This window comes from Thyridium curvatum (assembly GCF_004353045.1).
Source record: "Thyridium curvatum strain D216 chromosome Unknown NODE_97_length_144783_cov_81.221394, whole genome shotgun sequence".
NCBI lineage: Eukaryota > Fungi > Ascomycota > Sordariomycetes > Thyridiales > Thyridiaceae > Thyridium > Thyridium curvatum.
The window spans coordinates 87,502-106,930 of record NW_022156852.1 but is presented as its reverse complement, the minus strand read 5'-3'; the positions used below and the strand labels follow the sequence as shown (position 1 = coordinate 106,930).

The 19,429-nt window shown below is 50.9% G+C and overlaps 5 protein-coding genes across 5 annotated transcripts; 2 read left to right on the top strand and 3 right to left on the bottom strand.

The window, feature by feature from the left end:
- Positions 1 to 1,139: 1,139 nt before the first annotated feature.
- On the bottom strand, positions 1,140 to 1,950 carry E0L32_011083 (uncharacterized protein; the record flags this gene model as incomplete). The annotated part of the gene is made up of 2 exons (XM_031133774.1): positions 1,140 to 1,846; positions 1,923 to 1,950. The coding sequence occupies 2 exons, from the start codon at positions 1,948 to 1,950 to the stop codon at positions 1,140 to 1,142; spliced, it is 735 nt and encodes a 244-aa protein (XP_030988726.1).
- Positions 1,951 to 3,992: 2,042 nt separating this feature from the next.
- On the top strand, positions 3,993 to 4,436 carry E0L32_011082 (uncharacterized protein; the record flags this gene model as incomplete). The annotated part of the gene is made up of 2 exons (XM_031133772.1): positions 3,993 to 4,271; positions 4,377 to 4,436. The coding sequence occupies 2 exons, from the start codon at positions 3,993 to 3,995 to the stop codon at positions 4,434 to 4,436; spliced, it is 339 nt and encodes a 112-aa protein (XP_030988725.1).
- Positions 4,437 to 5,355: 919 nt separating this feature from the next.
- E0L32_011081 (uncharacterized protein) lies at positions 5,356 to 9,474 on the bottom strand (the record flags this gene model as incomplete). The annotated part of the gene is made up of 2 exons (XM_031133771.1): positions 5,356 to 5,903; positions 5,961 to 9,474. The coding sequence occupies 2 exons, from the start codon at positions 9,472 to 9,474 to the stop codon at positions 5,356 to 5,358; spliced, it is 4,062 nt and encodes a 1,353-aa protein (XP_030988724.1).
- Positions 9,475 to 10,849: 1,375 nt separating this feature from the next.
- E0L32_011080 (uncharacterized protein) lies at positions 10,850 to 13,834 on the top strand (the record flags this gene model as incomplete). Its single annotated transcript, XM_031133770.1, has 4 exons — positions 10,850 to 11,077; positions 11,129 to 11,836; positions 11,890 to 12,605; positions 12,667 to 13,834. 4 exons carry the CDS (start codon positions 10,850 to 10,852, stop codon positions 13,832 to 13,834), a joined length of 2,820 nt encoding a protein of 939 aa, XP_030988723.1.
- A 248-nt stretch (positions 13,835 to 14,082) lies between these two features.
- E0L32_011079 (uncharacterized protein) lies at positions 14,083 to 15,999 on the bottom strand (the record flags this gene model as incomplete). Its single annotated transcript, XM_031133769.1, has 1 exon — positions 14,083 to 15,999. The coding sequence occupies one exon, from the start codon at positions 15,997 to 15,999 to the stop codon at positions 14,083 to 14,085; it is 1,917 nt and encodes a 638-aa protein (XP_030988722.1).
- Positions 16,000 to 19,429: the final 3,430 nt, after the last annotated feature.

The window sequence follows — 19,429 nt, the reverse complement described above, 5'->3', positions numbered from 1 at the left end:
CTCATGTGTCGGTGGGACTGAAATGTTGAGCTTCGCACCCTGCCCATATCGCGGCATCTGACTGGACCGGACCAGGTTGTCCTTCACTCCCGTCAGCGATGAAATAGACTTTCGATGGCCAAGTATGTGGATATGAAGCGAAATTTGACATATGCTGGAGAGTTCTGTAACTTCAGGTCTCCTGTCTTTGTGTAACAGCATGGGCAAAAGCTTGGATGACTTCATCTGCAACTCTTGTGCGACGTCCACACTCCACCAAGGGACGAGAGAAAGGGAGCACTCCATGGCATGGATGACACAATGGCGTGCTGGCAGTTTCGAAGAACAGCGGTTTCATAGTCGTCCATATAATTACGGCTCCAGCCGTCCGCAACTATCCCGCAATCCTGAGTAGCTTGCTCCACCCTCGGAATATTACCGTGCGGTTCAAGGGAATAACAACCGGTGACCGGCCGTCATCTTGTGCTACCTGCTTGTGATACCCGAGAGCGGCTCTGGGCCATCGCCAGCTTCATCCAGGCATGGCCTACCGCTCCAAACTGGCCATGTATGTTGATCAGACCCGGATTGGACGACAACACATACCTGAAGTGTTTACCCAGGGCGACGAAGCAGAAGGTCATTTGAAACAGCCGGCTCGTGGAGGCGGAAGTCTCGACCGCGATGTGGCAAGGCGTCTTGGGCGATCGATCGAAACAGTTCCTCATCTGAAATGATCCCAAATACATATGACTAACAGGATTATGATGGAGACGTTTCAGATTCCTGGATGGCCGCCTGGTCAGATGGTCCTTGACAAGGGCGAGGCAAGAAGGTTGGGGTCAAGATGCTCCGGAGGCAGGACATGCATGGAGTGACTCGGCATCTTCCGCGACAAAATACTCAGGGGAGGACTGCATGATCAGGTCTCTCGCATGGACTTTCCTTGTGAAGAGGAGTCGACAGTTCCTCCAGATCGCGATGCAACATGTTGATAAACTTCGGAGGCCGATGCCAACGGTTTCTCGACTTGATAATTCGTCAACCAAAAAATATGACACGGAAAAATGACACAACAGACGATCTGACATCCAGGGCAGAAAGGTCCGAAGCATTGCCTCGCTCATTCCGAGGGTCGGATGTGGTTCAATGCCAGCCCTCTACGTCGTTCGACGGGCAAGGGCAATGCAACTGAAGCGCAAGTCTGTCCCGCCAGCCTCCTGTTCATGCCGAATAATTCTGCCCATGCCAAGGTCCAGAGCACGTTGGCTGAGAACATCCTCATCTTCGCCAAGCTTGCCGCGGTCCAGAGGCCCCTGACGTGAGCCTTCAAGTTCCCAGAGGTGGCCATCGTCGGCCTTGACAAAGGCCACAAAGTGCTGACCCATCCTGTCTGCCGCGTTGAGCGAAGGCGGCGCTGTATCTCCCAGAGTGGCTGCGGACTGGTGAGCCTTTTCGAATTCCTCATTGTTATACAGCATCTCGGCCCTTTCGGCCACGCCCAACGGTATGGCTTTACGACGAATCGTGTCCAAGTCGCTGCCCGGACGGATGAATCTCGCAGCGGGACCATTGACAGCGCAGTGTAGAAGGCCTATGGAACCGCAGGCGTGGCCAATGGTCTGCTTGAACCATATGACGGGCCCGGAGTCACCTTGTCCTCGGTATGGGCCCGAGGCTGAATCCTCTGCCCGACGTGTGGCTTCCCAGGCTGGAGTCAGCGGGATGATGACGAGGAGGGCCAAGGCAGGACGGGGGATATGTGCCAGTAGAGATGCATCGTCCAATGACCATACATCATAGAAGGCCAGTTCACCCGACAGACCGAGACGGTCAGCCAAGGTGGTCATCACACCAGGATGGTTTTCTGTGGCGGTGGTGCGCGTGGGTTAATTCTTGTTCCGGTATGCCATGTCGGACAAAGACCATGCACGGATAATTACCTAGAACAGCAAAATGTTTCTTGTCCATGATGATATCGGTCCTCTTAAGGCTGCCTCCGAATGAAAAGGATTGCGTCTGCGTCTGAGTGAGACGGTCATGCTAAGACGCCTGTACTTTGCTCGCGGGACTCGCGGCCTTGGTTCGTCAGAGCAAGGATGGGGATGGACGACCAATGATGGCTGCTTCAGCTGCGACCTGCAGTGCAACGGCAGCAAAACCCGGTCATCTGCTGTAGCTAAGAAGGTCAGTCCAACAACGGTTCAGGCTGCCTGCATGCCGTCACTGCGGGGTGTTGATTGAGCTCATTTACAGTGCCGGAGGAGGATTGAGGACGAGGCGTGGGCGATGCTGACCTCCATTGCCCAGGTGGTCCCTCGGCAGACTAGCAAATCAGGGTCCAAGTACGGAGGTCCAGGCATAGCCACGGCCTTAGCTGAACGTTGGAGGAACTCGCTGTACACCGAACCCGTCTGATTGGCAACTTCCCCAGATTTGTTCCAAAAATGGCCGCATCACGCGATTCTACCAGGTTTCTCTTCCTTGGTCCAATCCCACAGTGTCGTGGCTTCACTTGAGCTGCATGCTGTGCCATGACCATTGCTGGATGGTCCAGCCCAACTACCTTGGCCGGCTTGAATCCATTACAAATGACAGACCACTAGAAACCTCTCACAATGTCGGGCTTGGAGGCAAGCTGAAGATGTAAGCCATCTTACCGCAGAAGCGTGAAAGGAAGGCTCGGCGAATGAGACGATTGGTCAACCAGCCACTCTGTTCGTTGATCGACCTGTCAGATCCGTCTAGTCGGTCCCAGAGGATCCACGTCAAAGTAGCCCGAACTCTGATCGTCATTCGTGAACCTCTTTCTAGTTCGAGCACGCCTCTTCTAGTTCGGAGTTCAGCCTCGACGACGCCACGGCTTCTCGTATCGACTTGAGTGGACTTGTCTGGTTCACCCAGGAGCCTAATTGAGCCAAGGCATAGCCTACTCGTGACCAGATTGAAGGGTTCGTAATTGAGCCCGGATGGGCCGCTCTATCGAAGCTAGCCAGTAGACACTTGAAGCCCCATATCTGTTGATATTACTCGAGCATGGAACACTATCTCACCCGGAACTTTCCTTTCGAATCTCGGTACTTGGATAGCCCACTTGTTGACAGGATCGAGGACCTGACAGGGTATGTTGTATCAAAGAACTGGAATCCCTACAAGATATCGAACATTATGCTAGTCTACAAGTACCAAACTACCTACATAGGTAGGCTATCTCTTTGCATAACTCTATGTTTGCGCCACAGTACTGCTGCGGTTGATAATAGAAGGATTCCTGTTAATGATCCTCCAGGGTCTTTCCTTCGACTTGTTGACCGTTTGGCCACCACGTGGGAACCTGCCATACGATATGATCGTCCCCGAGCCTCGTGCTCGCGCGCAACACCACGCAGAGAAGAGCACTTTGTTTCTTAATTTAGCTCATCTCCACGCAGGCGGCCGCAACGTTGTGTTCTTCTCCTAGTAGCCTCTCGTGTCACTCTGTTACAGTTTCTTTCCTGTTTTGGATACTGTTCACGGACGGCGTCGATCATAATGGCGATGCCGAAAGGGTCCTGCGAGCTTCCATCGAATTGTTCCACAGACGTGGCAGCTCCACTCTCAAGGCTGAGCACACCATGTGTGCCGCTGCCCGGCTTGCCAAGAGCTGGGGATACCTTCAGTGCAGTCTGATGGGTATCACGGCTTCATTGCCTAGGTATTACTTCGGTCCGTCTCTGGGCTCTTGAAGAGGTGCGGCGAGACAATGGGCAAATCAGGGACAGGACGCCTTACGGATCGATACGATCCTCGAAAGTTGTGTACGTAACGAGGCCTACTCGAGGCACTTAATCCTCCAGCTGGAAGCTTCAAGTGCTCATGGAAAGTCTATATAAGACGCCAGATCCTCTCCCATCCGTCTGGTCTGTCGTTCTATCATCTCATCACCAGCCTCAAGCATCTTCACTCAGACACTCTCAACACACTCTTCAAGGAAAACCACTCTCTTCTTCCTCAACCTTTTCACCATATTCAAAATGCAGTTCTTCACCGTCGCCACCACCGTCCTCCTCGCCGGCCTGGCCGCCGCCCGCCCCAACACCCAGGAGCGCCGCGCCGGCGGGCCCGCCGTGGCCGACCTGACCTTCTGGGCCGCCGCCGAGAACACCTACGTCCAGGCCATCCCCATCGACGGCCAGGACCACGCCATCAACAACGGCCTCAGCTTCACCCGCATCAGCAGCGACGCCCCCTCCAGCGTCACCTGCGTTGCCTCCGGCATCGACGGCAGCAAGACCTGGCTCGTCGGCCCTGCCGTAAGTTTGACTCCCTCCCCCCCGGGCCCTTTCACTAGACCGGCTTTTTGTGAAGAAGCTGTCGTCGTGCTTGTAAGCTGACCTCATTTCTTCCCATCAATGTAGAAGGACGTCCCCATTGGCCCTCCCCAGGTTCAGACTTCGGCCCGCTGCTTCTACCACTAAGCATCGCTTCGGCGGCTTTTACCCCCTTTCTTGTTGAATATTCCTTGCCCTTCTCAAAAAGAGCCCTTCTACTGAAGGACAGGCCACTTCGGAGGCCTCGGCAAACAAGAATACGGGCAATGAGTTCTTTTGGATCATTGAGCACACGACTTAGACATTGGGCATTGGGAGGCACGGCACGGTACGGATAGGCATGGTCTGGCTCGGAGAGATTGGCGTTATGAAGTAATGGACACTCATTTAATGTCTGTTGTGGAAATATGAACACCACCACTACTACAGTCTTTGTAGACTAAAATATACCTTCCCCGGGGAACTCTTTTACAAATATGCCACGTCCAGTCTCATTGTTGCAACCAGTGACTTGACGATTTTCGTGAGTGGACGCTGGTATCACAACACCGCGAACCCTTGATCAATGTACTGGATGTAGTTATTTACGTATTAGATATTGCTTATGTATACACATCGATGCGTCCCGTGTTCCTGCTATCGAAGGCCGTGTTTTCTCTCATGTTCGTTTAGTATCCTCCCGACCCTGACAGACTGCCTAATTTCCTGCCCTTCCCACGTTGCTACCACTGAGGAGTCCATGGAACAGAAAAAGAAAACCATGCAATGCCCCCGAAACAGCAGAAGAAAAGAAAACTCCAAACTCGTCGCTGATGCAATGTGTTATGTCTGTGTGTGCGTTGTGTTGCTCCCCTATAGCCATTACTCCACAGACAGCAAGATGATGAGAGAAAGTGCCTCCTAAGGTGTACGGTTGAGGCGGTGTTGCGAATAAGGTTGTGTCGTTTGAAAATAGGAAAAGGTGCCCATGTGTAGTGTAGCTCAAAGCCACTCGATGAGACCGAGGAGGTGGGCGAGGAAGGAAGAGAGGAGCCAGAAAACAACAGGATCTCTGTCTTGACTACTTCTAATAAAATCCATCGACCCCTGCACTACCCCTCCCGCTTGACGTGGCGATGTTGGGAGTAGACTGTGCCGATGAGCTGGTATCACTAGGCGTGGCTGGCTCGACAACTCTATTGCGAATAGTCATGATCCACTCGTGCTGAAGCAGCTCTACCGCCGTCGCCCGCTTTGTCGAGTCCCTGGTGAAGCAGCACTTCAGGAAGTCGATCCCCTGCTGGCTCAGCTGGTCTGTCGTCGGCAGCTGGGGCGGATTGCCTTGTGCAATATTGTACATGATGGCCCATTCGTTGTCGAGATTGGTCCAGGGACGCCGTCCCGTGGCCATTTCAAGGATGACGCAGCCCAATGACCAGACGTCGACGGCACCGAAGTGGCCTGGGTTCTCGCCCTTGATGACTTCTGGAGACATGTACATGGGCGTGCCCGTCATGGACTTGTTGGGCTTGGTGCTCGTGAGGTCTTGAACGAGAGTCCGACCTTGACGCGCGATAACCTTAGCCGCTCCGAAATCAACGTACTTTATTATACCGTTGTGATCGAGCAGGATATCTGCGATTTTCAGTTAGCTTCGAACTCAGATCTATCACACAACTCAGCTAAACTTACTCTCAGGTTTGATATCGCGATGGGCGATCTTGGCGTCGTGAAGATACATGAGACCTTCGAGAAGCTGCAGGGCATAGACCATGATCACTTGCTCATCCTCGATGCGGCCATGCTCAAGCAGATTGGCAAGAGATCCGCCAGAGCAGAACTCCATAAAAATATACACGCGGTCTCGGTGAACTTCGATTCCATAGTACGAGACCACGTTGGGATGGTCCACGGATTCCAGGACGCGCATTTCGTCCTTGATCTGAGTCGCAATGGTGGGGATGAGCTTTGGATCTTGCAGACGGATCTCCTTGACGGCCATGAGATGGCCGGTGTCCAGGTTCATGGCAGCATAGACGTTGCCAAATGTGCCACCGCCGACAAAATGACCCAGTTGCCATCTCATCGTGAAGTTTGTAGCTGTCGAGGACAGGTAGGCCAGGGACCGATCGACCTCGTTTGAGGCCTCCAGAACGCGACCCAGGGCAGAGCGATCTGACTGGATCTGCTTTCTGAACTCATCTATCTTCTCCAATTCCTCGAGGCGAGAGTTGACGACAAGCGTGGAAGCCTCCTCGTCATTCAAGAACTTGTTCTTGTCAAGACGCTTGGAACTGGCGATTTGCTCCATGCGTTGTCTTTCTGCTTGGGCTGCAACGCTTGACCTTGCTCCCATGATATCAAAGTGGGAAATCAGGAGTGACATGCAGCCGGCCACTTTGCCTCGCAGCCTGGCATATTCATCCTCCCCGAGTGCCAAGATATGTCTCCCACGGGTCATGCCCATGGCGAACTCCAGGGCCAGTACAGCCCAGCGGAACGTCTTTCGATCAGAAGACACGCAGTCATCACAGATGAAACTCACCCAGTCGAGCGCCAGTTTGGTGAGTTTCAGATTGTTCATTTGCCGCCTGTTGGTGTCCATCAACAGGAGAGAGCGCTGTCCAAACTCCGTGGCAAAGACGAAGCAGCTCTGGATGAGTTCTTGGCAATCAAGTCCCTTGGTCTGTTCTCGAATCTTCTCGACACTGTCCATGAATGTGTTTGAGAGCTTGAAAGCCGTCCGGCGGATCTCCATGAGTTTCAGATTGACTTTCTTAAGATTCGAACGTTGTTCCACAACCAAGTCGAGGTGCATGTCGACATCCTCGAGAAAGGCCTTGCGCGCATTGGCAAGACGTGCCTGGGAGCCGCCAGCAATCAGTCTGATATTGCCGACCTTCAGATCAATCGGCTCCTCTCTGACTGTCAGAGATATCTTCGAGCCGTACCAAAGAGGAGGCGTTTCCGGACGCATGATGAGGATGTACGGGTCCGAAGGATCCTCTGTCACCTGCTCATAGGATGTAGTTCCCATGAGCGATTGGATCTCCTCGGGTCGTCCATGGAGGCTTGGAGACGCGATGAGTACGATTCCTTCGTGCTCGATACTGCCGGTAAACACCTGGAAGTGGCCAGAGCTCGCCAACCGGTCGTAGAAATGGTTGAGCCTATCAGGATCCATTGCAATGCTGAGATCGGACGCGTTTTCGTAGTTGTCGCTCAACATTCTGGAGAAACGTTGCAACATACGCTGGCGTACACGAACGGAATCGAGCAGCTGTTTGTATCGCTTGCTCATCTCTGACCCTGTTTCTTTTGGTTTGCGTTGCAGTTCTCTCTCGAACGTTGCACTCAGCCTATTGAGAGCCTTGAACGTGAGGGAGCTGAATTGCTCGGCAACCTCGATATCGCCGTGGTCGAGATGCCTACCGATCTCATTTGCAAACTCCCACTCCTGGAAGAGCAACTCTGCCTCCTTGAAGGTGTTCTTGTTCCCGCTGAGTTTCCAATTCAGCATCTTAAAATAATACTTCAACGCATCGAGAACGACCTGGTCGAAGGCCTCGTCGATGCAGGGCGGAAGCTCCCAGCCAGGCTCTGGCTGCGAGATGGCGACATATTCCTGTTTGATCTTGATGGCCAATTTCAGCAGCACCTGAAACTGAGAAATCATCTGATCCTGCATCATAGGGTTTTGCTGCGCCGACTCCTTCATTTTCTTCGCATAGGCGAGACGGACCTTAACAATCTCTTCGATGAGGCGCGAGGGAAAGCTGATAAGAGTAAGCAAATCCTCGATATATGGTGGCAGGTGTCGTTTCCGGAAAGCCTCCGAGTTATGGATGAGCGTCTCCTTCGCTTTCATAATGGTGGTTGAGATGCCCTCCAACATACTCCTCCGTTTGCTTCGCCCCTCTTCCTCATAGTGTTCGTGGAGAGACTTGAGGCCGTCCTCCTTCATGAGTCTGTCGAGAAATGAAGACTCGTCGCTTAGGCCGTTCCCGCTAGGCGACTTTTCGCGCGTCCTCGCAAAGTCAAGCTCGTCGTTGCCAACCCACTTCTTCAAAATCGACAATTCGGTGTTGATCAACTCGCTTGTGTTGTACCATGATATCACGGCATCACAAGCTTCCTCGTATAGGGGCGAGTGCGCCGTTTTGTGTGCGGCGAGGAGCGCGGACCTTGAAGGGTACTGGCTTTCCACCTTCTCAATCTTGTCCACGACATCGCGAACCTGATCAATTGGAGGCTTTCCTGCTTCGCTCTCCCCCGCAATCTGGAAGCTGATAATCTCATCAATCAGCCGATCAAGGGTGCCACGCGCATCCTCGATCATCCTTCTCTGCATGGGCAGATATCTGCCGCAGATTCTGGCCCGGATGCCCATCCACATCTCCGCCTTCTGCGCCGTTTTCCCGGTCTGCTCCTCCGAGGATCCAATCAAGCGCTTCTTCTCTTGACGAACTACATCTCCTGTGAGCACCGCTGCTAGCATGCCATGCCACTCCAATCTTTCCCGGCTCGTCGGATCCCGCAGATCATCATCTGTTGGGTGCATATCATCATTGTTGTAGAACATGATAATTTCTTGGTTGTAACGGTCGTCGAAAGGACCTTCCGACGAGGGGGTCTCCCCCTCAGAATCGGAATCGGGATAGCCATCCGCGTTCGAATAGGGGTCAAAGTAGTCGTTCGCATAGTCCTGCTGCCGGAGCCGGCGTACGTACTCTCGCTCCTGGGCTCGGAAGGTAGAGCTACCTGCTAAACGGGGCTTCGAGGCGGATCGATGATCGGAGCCGGTATGGATGTATGAAGGCGGCTGGGCTGGTCGTCGTTGCGGCTGATAGGTGTTGGAAGGAGTCCTCGCCGGCGCCGTTGGCCGCTGAGGCCGGCCGGTGTTTCCATTGGTGTACACCACACCTCCATCGCGGCGGCCGCCCATGCCGTTTGCCAGTGAGTTAGGTACAAGTGACGACATGGATCCCGAATGACTCGAAGTCTCGGTGTATCTGCCGAGTGATCCTAGCGCATCTTGACTCTCGAGAGCATGCGGGTCGCCTTGTGAATCGCCAGATGAGGCCGAGTTGTCGGAATCGAGGGTGATGGGCTGGGGACGATGGTTCTTGAGTTTATCGGGACGCGAGTGGTCCTCTTCGCCTTGTGAGAATCGGACGGTGCGAGGAGAGGTTTCACTTGTCATCATCCTGTATATGCACAAGCCCAAGAGAGACCGTCGGCAAGTGCTTTGATGTGGGAGACTCCGGCGCGGCGGCTTGACCAAATAGGCGTAGGTCGCAGGTGGTGCCGGGAACCAGAGAAGAGTGGGAGGTAGGCACAACTACTTCCTATACCACCGGTCGCGGGAAAGGGGTGCTAGAAAGGCCTGGGAGCATCCATAGGAGACGGTATGTGCAAAAGACGTGAGACGTAGCTAGAGGGAGGAAGAATTTTGGAGGCTTGTCGCAAAGCGCCGCCGGCGTTGAGGATGGGGTTCCCTGGCTCGTGTGGGCGAGTGAGGCCGGTCGAGAGTCTAGGTCGGTGGTTTTTGATGGTTGTGGCGAAGGGCGGGAGGACAGCTCAAACGCTGGCAGCTCCAGAGCTTTGGTGTGGCTCATTAGCGTTTCGCACCGTCGAGTCGCCCTGGTCTGCACGGACCACAAAGCTTGGTCTAGCTGGATCAGAACGCATTAGCTGCTTCGGATGGTTCGCTCAGGCGGGATGGTTGACAATGGCCCCTGCTGGGCCGCTGTTTGGCGACGTCTTACAGGGCCAGAATAGCGGGCCAAGCACCCGCATTTGGCGCGCACCATCGAAGCACCCGTGAGCCCGTCTGTCAAGCCGCTGCTATCAGGGCGCAATTTAATTAGCGGCCTTTGATATCACTGCAAGTCGCGATCTCACTTTACACGGGCGATCGAGCAAAACCGACTGCACAGGAGGATCACACGGCCTTCGAGTCACGCCCTGGTCAACAAACACTGCAGCTGTGCCAATGCCAAGTACTTGAGAAGAGAAAGGCATCATGCATTTCGAGGCCACTCAATAATGCTAGATATCTCCCGGCGGAACTTGGCAAAACGTTGCAATCTGCTGTTCAAGTTAGAGGAGCTCTTTCTTCGAGTCGTGTATGGTAAGTGTGGCTTTGGGAGAAACGTGATGGCCAACGGAGATTTTCTCCGTTTTGCAATGCGCAAGATTGGGGCTAGACGGTAGAATCCGCGCGAGGGGACACGCTGCCACCTCTGTGGCCACAGTGTGGGAGTGTGGGGGCACAGTCTGAACAGCCCAAGACTGTTCGCTGATGGATGTAACTCTCAGTGTGGACAATGCACTGACTTGGAGGTCTAGGTCCTTTCTTTGTACCAACCCCACTTAAACCAAGCACAGCACTTATCGGTCGTCGCGTCTTGACGCGTGACTTCACTTGTATCCTCGTTATCGTATTCCTTATATCACCGTCCTGGCCAAGGTGCACTGGACAGCGGAGAGTCAATTTGGAGTTGCGATATGGAGCGCCTTCTTTACTTTCCATGCATTGTTATTCTCTTGCAGTAGATGGCCACTCATAACTTCCTTCCATGGCCTCGGCAGTTCTCACCAGCCCGGACGCGTCGCGTCTCGGACCTCCTGGTGTCCTGACGCCCGCCTCCGAAAACCCTATGAGCAAAGCAAGCCAAGATGGCTCTTCTGCTGGGCCGAGAAAGCGCAAGAGAGGAGCCACGACTTTGGTATCGACGGGTAGCCATGAGTCCATGCCCTCCTCTCATCCCATGGAAGAACTCTTGAAGCCGCCAATCTCTATCAGGGTATGTCTCGATTTGTGAACACCAGATGTAGATGTGCTAAAACCTTGGCAGCCACATCCTCCGAATGTCCTTGCAAAGTCGTCCATATTGCTCCCCCTCATGTTGATTGGAAGGGAGCATGTATCCCTCTCTCATCTGGACCTATCGAGCCCTTCGGGCACCCTCTCTCCTGCACGCTTTTTCGAGTCCCGGATTCGGATTCTGGAGCTGGAAGGGCGACTTGGCTCGAGCATTCTGATCGCCCGGTGCGACTCATCCCGCGATGCTTATGCGATTGAGCGAAGTGACAATGGCCTGTATACCGTCTGTAAACTCGGAAACTGGGTAGAGCTGGACAAACTCAGTCAACAGTCTTCAGTCTTTTGTCAACAGCGTATACGCCCATTCGATGCAACATCGGCGAACACCAAGGACTCTGGCCCCCCGCTTACGACGCCGCATCTGTACAAGGAGAACAAACGGAAAAGGCTTGCAATCGAAGAAATTCAGTCCATGGTCAGGAGGCGGCCCAGGTCGGAGACCCAAGCTATCACTGACAGTCAAAAGTCGGCCTCTGTCGGAGCCTCGCCAAGCCAGCTCCCTACTCCAGAAAGCCAGACCGAGTTGCCACCAGGGCCACAGCCCGAAACCGACTCACAAAGCCTGACCCAACCAGAGCAAGCCTTGGGGACAGAGGCCATTGGCACTGAACAAAAGTCAGCTCAAGACATATTTCAAAACATTCGCGCCCAATACTTTGAAGTTCTCTATCATTCTATGGTATGTTGCACTGCTTTTCTTTTCGAAAGCAACTGGGCTGAACAACCTTGCAGGGCTCCCTTGCGTACTTTGCCAAAGGCCCGTTATCTCGCGCAAGAGCGGACTTCCATCTAAACACGGACTCAAACTTGGAGATGAGGGATCTGATTGAGTTTCTCAAGAGCCTCGTCATGACGACCGTACTAATAGACAAGAAATATGCCGAGTCCATACCCGAGATTTTGTCCCAGATGAAGACCGCCGTCGACAGTTCCGGCAACGAGGCAAGCTCAAAGAAGAAAAGGGCAAAGAAAATGAAGCTCGGCAAGAATGGTATCTGGGCTGGTGAAGATGCTCATGTCAAGAAGTGGTGGACAGCCACTAAACCAGAGATGCGCGACGATGAGGTTTCCGTTACACCCCCGGAGACGAGATTCCATATTGCGTGCTTGCGGACCCGAGAGACCCAGCTACAGATGATCCTGATCCTTGAAATTCTGGCGCTGGAAGCCATCTGCCCTGCCGAGGACGCTGTAGAGAGCCAGCTGCCCGGTATGGAGTCTACCACACCAGCAGGCAAAGCGGAGCCGATGGCCAAGAAGCGGAACAAATACAACCTTCCATTCCTTGTTGAAGTCCATGCCGACCGCCTGTGCATTTCGCAGTCTGTTGCTCTGGACGAGATCAAAGCTATCGCAGAATCCCAAATGAAGGGATTGGATGGGCAAAAGGGAAGCAAGCCCAGCTCTGACCCTCTGAAAGACTTTTGCGTGGACATCATTCTTCCATTGTAAGTACCTCCGTGCTACTGAAGCTTGACATTTCTGTGCAATCACTGACACGTTCACCAGTTTTTCTGCTCGTCTGCCCGACCTTTGCGATATGCTGAACCGCAAGCTCGGCGGACCAGTTATTGTCTCTCCACCGAAACCAAAGGTTCATAGGCCTTCGTCGGCTGCCGAGAAGGCACGACCGAAGCCAGGCAGCGCAGCCAAGAGACCAGCGCCGGGCAAGCCCACGCGCAACCTCGATCGAGTTCTGTCGAACGAGAGATTGAGGAGAAGTGTATCCAGAGGACCGACGGATGTCATTGCGCACATGAGATCTGCCACTGCCGCACCGATCCCCGGACTGAAGAGGGAGATGAGTGAACCCCGGATGCTGGGAGGTATTCCCCATCTTGAGCCCGCCCAGTTGAAGGAGAAACCGCCGAATCTATTCGCACGAAGCATGAGTCTGACAGGGGCCGATGATCTCAAAGCCAGAAAACGCGCATTAGTAGATGCCGAATTGCAAGATGCAATATCAGCCCTCAAGAAGCCTAACAGGCAGCTTGCAGGGAAGTCCATTGCCGAGGAAACCGAGAGAAGGCTGTTCGCGAGTGGCGCTGGATCGCGGAAAAAGCAAAAGACTCAATCTCGTACCTCTTCTGACCGTGTTGTGAAGGCCACGCCGGTCAACAACAGGTTCAGGGACGCACTCGCCGGAGAATCCTTTAGCGGGAAAAGCGAGCGTCCCCAAGTACCCGGCTTCTTTGACTCGGTGCCATCGTCGTCGACGGCTCCGCCGAGGCGAAAGAGTCTCTTCGATTCGCCAAACGTGGGTGACACACCTACGTCTAGAAAAGTACAAGCGACGCCCGTTCGGCCGTCGAGTGCGTTAGGCAGGCAGTCAAGGTCTGCTCAGGAGGATGTCGTGCCACCTTCATCGCCGTCCATCGTGCGACACTCGCCTGTGGCATATCGCCGGACATCAGCGACGCTGCAAGTGTCCAGGAGCCCACATGCGGACGATATGGTGCCAGCATCATCACCCCTACAGGCTAGAAAACCCGCGATGCCACGATCTTTTGCATCGCAGACGAGTGCTGGGAATGCACCGACCGAGGCTCACATGGTGATCGGAGCTTCGCCACAGAAACAAGCAGCAAAGATGGATCCCGCCACACCGGCGGGCAAGAACCAGACGATTTACCAGCGTTTAGGCTGGGATGATGAGGATTTGGACGACTTGGCATGATCATGACCTTTCTCTCTGTTGTTTGGGAAACCTTCAGGGTTCAGGATAGGGTCATGGAATTGTGGTTATGATGCATAGCTTATGGAGTCTTTGTTTACAATGCATGTATAGACAGACGAGTTGCCATATGAACAACTCAACCACTGGGCTAGCCTATGAATACGAATACGCAGCATATGTCATTTGAATGCCATGCCATTCTATTTCGGTGTGAATTCTAATCTTGCTCATTTGATACAAAGCAATTTTCATGCCGCCTGCCCCCTCTCCTCCACAACCATGATGGGCAGCTCTCTCACGTCCACGTGTTCCTGCGAGCCCAGGTCGACGACCCTGATGGCCTCGACGCCCACCACGCCCGCCTTGAGCGCCAGGAACCGCAGCTCGACGACGTGACACGCGCCGGGCGCTAGGGGGCCGACGCGCGTGTCGGAGCTCAGGCACACCACCTCGGCGGCGTCGACGAGTGACGTCCGCTGCATGGCGTGCACGACGTTCTCGTCGAGCACCGCGTCGGCGATCTGCTCGGCGGCGGACCCCGCTGGGCCCCTGCGCCCGCTCCGCGACGGCGGGCGCACCGTCCGGTGGGCGTCGTTGCGGCGGTGCCGGCGCGGGATGGCGAACAGGGCGAGCTTGCGCGGGGCCGGCGGCGCGGCGATAGGGCCCGCCTGTCCCGGGCCCGGGGCGGCGCCGGTCGCGCTCGGCGAGGTGCGGTTGACGACGAAGACGGTCCAGCTGAACTCCTCGCCGGCGTAGACGGGGCCCTGCGGAGCGGCGAAGGTCATGGTGATGCCGAAGTCCGGGACCGCGGTCTCGGGGGTGCGGGCGGTGGCGGCCTCGAGGGCCGGGAGGGCGTCGGGCCGGCTGACTGCCGGGGCGGTGAGGGAGGCGGAGCCGTCGATGGAGAGCTGCGAGGGGCGGTGGGCGCGCTGGAGCCCGGAAGGGTTGGCGATGGGGGTCCCGAAGCCCGGGTTGACGGGCGGGGTGAAGTCGATGGGCGTAATCCAGGACATGGTCAGCTTTGGGGTGCAGAGGCCCGGCTTGACCAGGGCGGAGACCTCGATCTTGATGTCGAGGTCCTGGGTAGGGTTGCGGAGCGGGTCGAGCTCTCGCTCCTGGGGCGCGAGGCGGTAGAGGTAGGTGATGTGGTCGTGGGCGACGCACGAGAGGGGCAGAGCGAGACCCGGTTCTTGGTTTAGGTCTGTGATCACGCCGGAGGGAAGGAAGAGGTCTATCTTGGAGAGGAGGGCCTCGCAGTCGAAAAAGGGGGTGAAGTCGATCTCGAGCATGGCAAGTATTGTCGGGCTCGAGGGAACGGTATTTGGTCTCGCAAAGCGGACCCTGGTGTGTAGAGCTGGGTATATCTTCAGGGTGATGTGTTGAAGGCCCTTGATGGGACGATGTTGTGACCTCGATTGTGTGACCGGAGCGACCTTTGACACGCGCTGCGCGGAGAGCCGGGGTTTCACACCGCCCAACGCTTGGTCACTGGCAAAAGCGTCGAGCAGGTTCATTCCTGACGGAGTCCTACTCGCCAGGTAGCCGTCCTTCTCGGCCGCTGACGCGTCCTGCGCCGGCTTGAGGGCAGCAGAAGCTGTGAATGTTACTGACGGTCCCTGGAGCCTCAACCTGGGCCTAGCAAGAAAGACAGGGAGCTTCCAGATTGCATGAACATGCTGTTCTTCTCCGTCATCGTCTTCCGAGCCATCTGCCTGGTCGACGACGATCAATGGGTCTTCCGTTTCTGGTACCGTGCCATTGTGTATGACCTCTGTCGCCGGTGCATGCTCACGGTCTCCGGCATGGCTGTTGACGATCTGTGCTTCGAGAGTGAGCACTACACGAGCGAGGTAAGACCGCAGCGCGGCTTCGTTCTTGTATACGGTCCTTAGTATTAGATATATGTCGACGGTCTCGTCTGTTTGCCATATGTTAGCAGTGATATACCAAGGGGAAAGCATGGGGGCGACACGCTGGCGCATACCGAAGAAGAGCCATGGGCGTTGCTCGATAGATTCGAAGAGGGCTTTGTGTGAGTCCTCGCCTTCCCGAAGGACTTGTTCAATATCAAAGTCTGTAGCGTAGGGGACAATGTACGACAAATGGCTCTGCTGTAAAAAGTCCTGATCTCCGCCCTGAGTATCTTCATGCTGTGCGACTGCCATGTTGCAGTCACCGAGGAGGGGTTTCAGCACAGCACAAGCTCCTCAGCTGTCCATGCTTTGGCTGGTGCACAGTTGCTGCTCGTGGGTTTGCACAATCCTGGAGATCAAGGGTCCCAAGAGACTGCGGCCTGTACGGGGTTTCCTCGGAATAGTTCAGTGGGATTGTTGCTATTGCTGTGTGCGCATCGGACATGGGAGTGCGAGACAGACTCGAGGGCGCGTTGCTTCAATCCATCCATCATAGTGGCAGTGGAGTGCAGCTTAAGGTCCACTTCTACCGTGTAACAGCTAACAGCTATCGCTGAACCCCTGAAAGCTCCAGTGCAGTTAGTCACTGTACTCCCTACTCCGTACCTAGGTAGGTAGTGTGGCCAGCCCCACAACCGGCCACCCCCCTCAACCAGACACCCATCCACAACCCAAACCCGACCAACCCCTGTGCCTATTCCCACCCACAGCACCACCAAAAAGCATCGCATTCCGTCGCAAAATGGTTCATTCTGATTGCTGAGAAGAGGCGATTCAGGAGGCGATTGATGCGGTCGAAAATAGGGGACTTTCAATACAGAAATCTGCCGAAGGTCACAGTGTGCCCCGTTCTATCTTAAGCGATTGACTCTATAGCTCCTAGTTAAAGGTCTGGGCCAAAGAGGGCTTATAGCACCTTACTTCTGATTAGGAGGACTTCCTAGCTAACTAGATCTTAAATAAGGAATTAGCTGGCCGGGCTCCTACCTTTAAAATGGCCTGAGATTTTGCCTCTAAGATCCTTAATACTGTAGGTGATTCTAACCCCCTAGGTAACTACTAGCTTAATGCTTTTTTAAGCTGTTATTAATATATTAGAAAGAAGTATAGTAAATACCTTAAATTTATTTATGTTAAATCTATTATAAAAGAGTAGTTAGAGGACTTCTACTAATACTTTAGGTACTATTAAGAGAGGAAGAAGATTAAGCTAAAGGATATCTATAACTTTAATAAGACTAGAGTTTCTATTAGACTAGCTAGAGATGATAAAGTATTAGAGATAATATTAATAAGATATATATATATCTAGCACTTTAATAACTATAAATAGATAATAATTAGAGAGATAATTTTAGCTAAGGGCTAGTACCTAACCTCTATAGTTATATTTACTAGTAAGGCTCTTTAAGAATAGTAGTTTCTAGTTAAAATCAGAGACTAGAAGTATTCCTATAGTAAAAATAGGTGGATAAATATCTTAATAGCCTATAATTAGCTAGATAAGATCTTCTTAAAGGAGATTAAGCTAGATTATCTAGCTTACTAATAGATCCTTATTCTTAATAACTATACCACCTATATAGGCGCTGATTTTATATAGAAGGCTTAGAATTAATAGGTCTAATTAATTTATCTACCAGCCTATTTAAGCTATCTAATATAGCTACTTAATATAGCTGTTTTTAGACCTCTAAAGACCTACTATATATAAGAGACAGCCTGGCTTAATAGCTATGATTATTTAACCTCTATTTAAAAGAGACACTTTCTTATAGCCTATTTTACAGTATTAGAGAGAGCTTTTACTATAGCTAATATTTATAGTAGATTTAGAGGTATAGAGATCTAGCCTTTAAATCCAGTAAGAGTCCTAAAGAGTAAAGATATTATAGATAAGGCTAAGAGGCTACTAGAGGGCCTGTCACAGAATCAACCGCTATTACCACAGGGCACTGCCCTAAGAGCGGTCAGCATGATAAGATAGGCAGGAGCGCACAGACCATACAATCACTGTGAAGTGAGTGATTATAAGTGATCCAGTCACTATAGATTATAGTGATCTATTATAATCTATTATCTATATATACAGACATATATCTATCTTTAGATACCTACTCTAGATAGCTCTCTAGTATTTAAAGTATCTTATTTAATAAAGTACCTTTAAGTAAAGCTATTTTAGCTATAATTAACTATTAGTGCTTAATAATACCTATTATCTACTACTTATATAAATCTATACACCTCTAGTCCTATAAAGTAGTTATATCTCTTAGGATTAAGAATTATTATATATTAAATACTCTTATTTAGTAAGTAAACTGTACTCTAAGTAATATTTATAGAAATCATATCAGAAAAAGTATCTTCTACTAATACTAGGCCTACTTTTACTATAGAGTAGGCATATAATAAAATCCTTTAACTTAGGAACTAAGTTAATAGCCTCTAAGGAAGCCAAGCTATAAAAGAAGGACTAAAGTATGAAAAACCTAGAAAGTTTAGCAGGAAGAAAGAGGACCTCTAAGGATGGCTTACCTAAATAAAGGCCTACCTTAAGTGTTATTTAGATGACTATAAGCTTATAGTAGATAAAGTGCTCTTTATAGTAAATTATCTAGAAGGAGAAGTACTTACCTAATTTAAACTAACCTTATAAGACTATTTAAAGTATAATAATAAGAATCATAATATAAAAACTATTATTATATTTAATAGAGGGTTTAGAAAGTTTATAGCCAGACTGAAAGAAGTGTTTAGAGACCTTAATAAAGAATAAGCTGTAGAAAGATAGCTTTAAAACCTATAATAGACTAGGTTGGCAATCTAATATTTAATAAAGTTCTAATAAGTAATAAGTCATCTAAAATAAGATGTAGAACTACTTATAACAGCCTTCTATAACAGGCTAAAAGATGTTATAAAAGACAAACTTATTAAGATAGAAAGATCTAAAGACTTTATAAGTTATATAGTACTTACTATAAGAATTAATAACTAGCTCTAGAAAAGATATAGTAAAAAGAAAAACTAATAACTACTATAAAGGATAGTATATACCCTAAATTAGGGAAGAAAGGTCTATTAATAAAAAGGAACTACTACTTAGAAGAATATCTAATATACTAGACTAATAGAACTTAATACTATAAAATATAATAATAATAAGACATATTATAATTATAGTAAGAAGAGGCACTTTACCTATAACTACTGATAGAGAAAGTATAAAAGAATATTAAAGCTAATATAATAAGTAAATATAGCTTAGAGAAATATATATAATAATAAGTATTAGACTATATACTATAATAATTTCTACCTAGTATACCTATAAGGTAAAGAAACCTTAGGATAGTTTCTAAAGATCACTAGATAGCTAAAGGTTATTATAGTTAGAGAATAGTATATATTTAGTACTTAGAAGTAAAAGCCTATTCTATTAGAAATAGTATAAGTAGGCTTAAGAGATAACTTAGACAGTAGAAATAAATTCCTTCTAAGCTATAATAACTATTTAATAACTATAGAAGATAATAGTAAGTAAATATAAGTATGGTTTAAAGTATAAGAAGAAAGAGAAGAAAACCTATTTACCCTAATTCTAAAGAGTAAAGAAGAAAGAAATAAGCGACTTATAATCATCCTATAGTAACTAGTATTAATAGGAAGATAAATA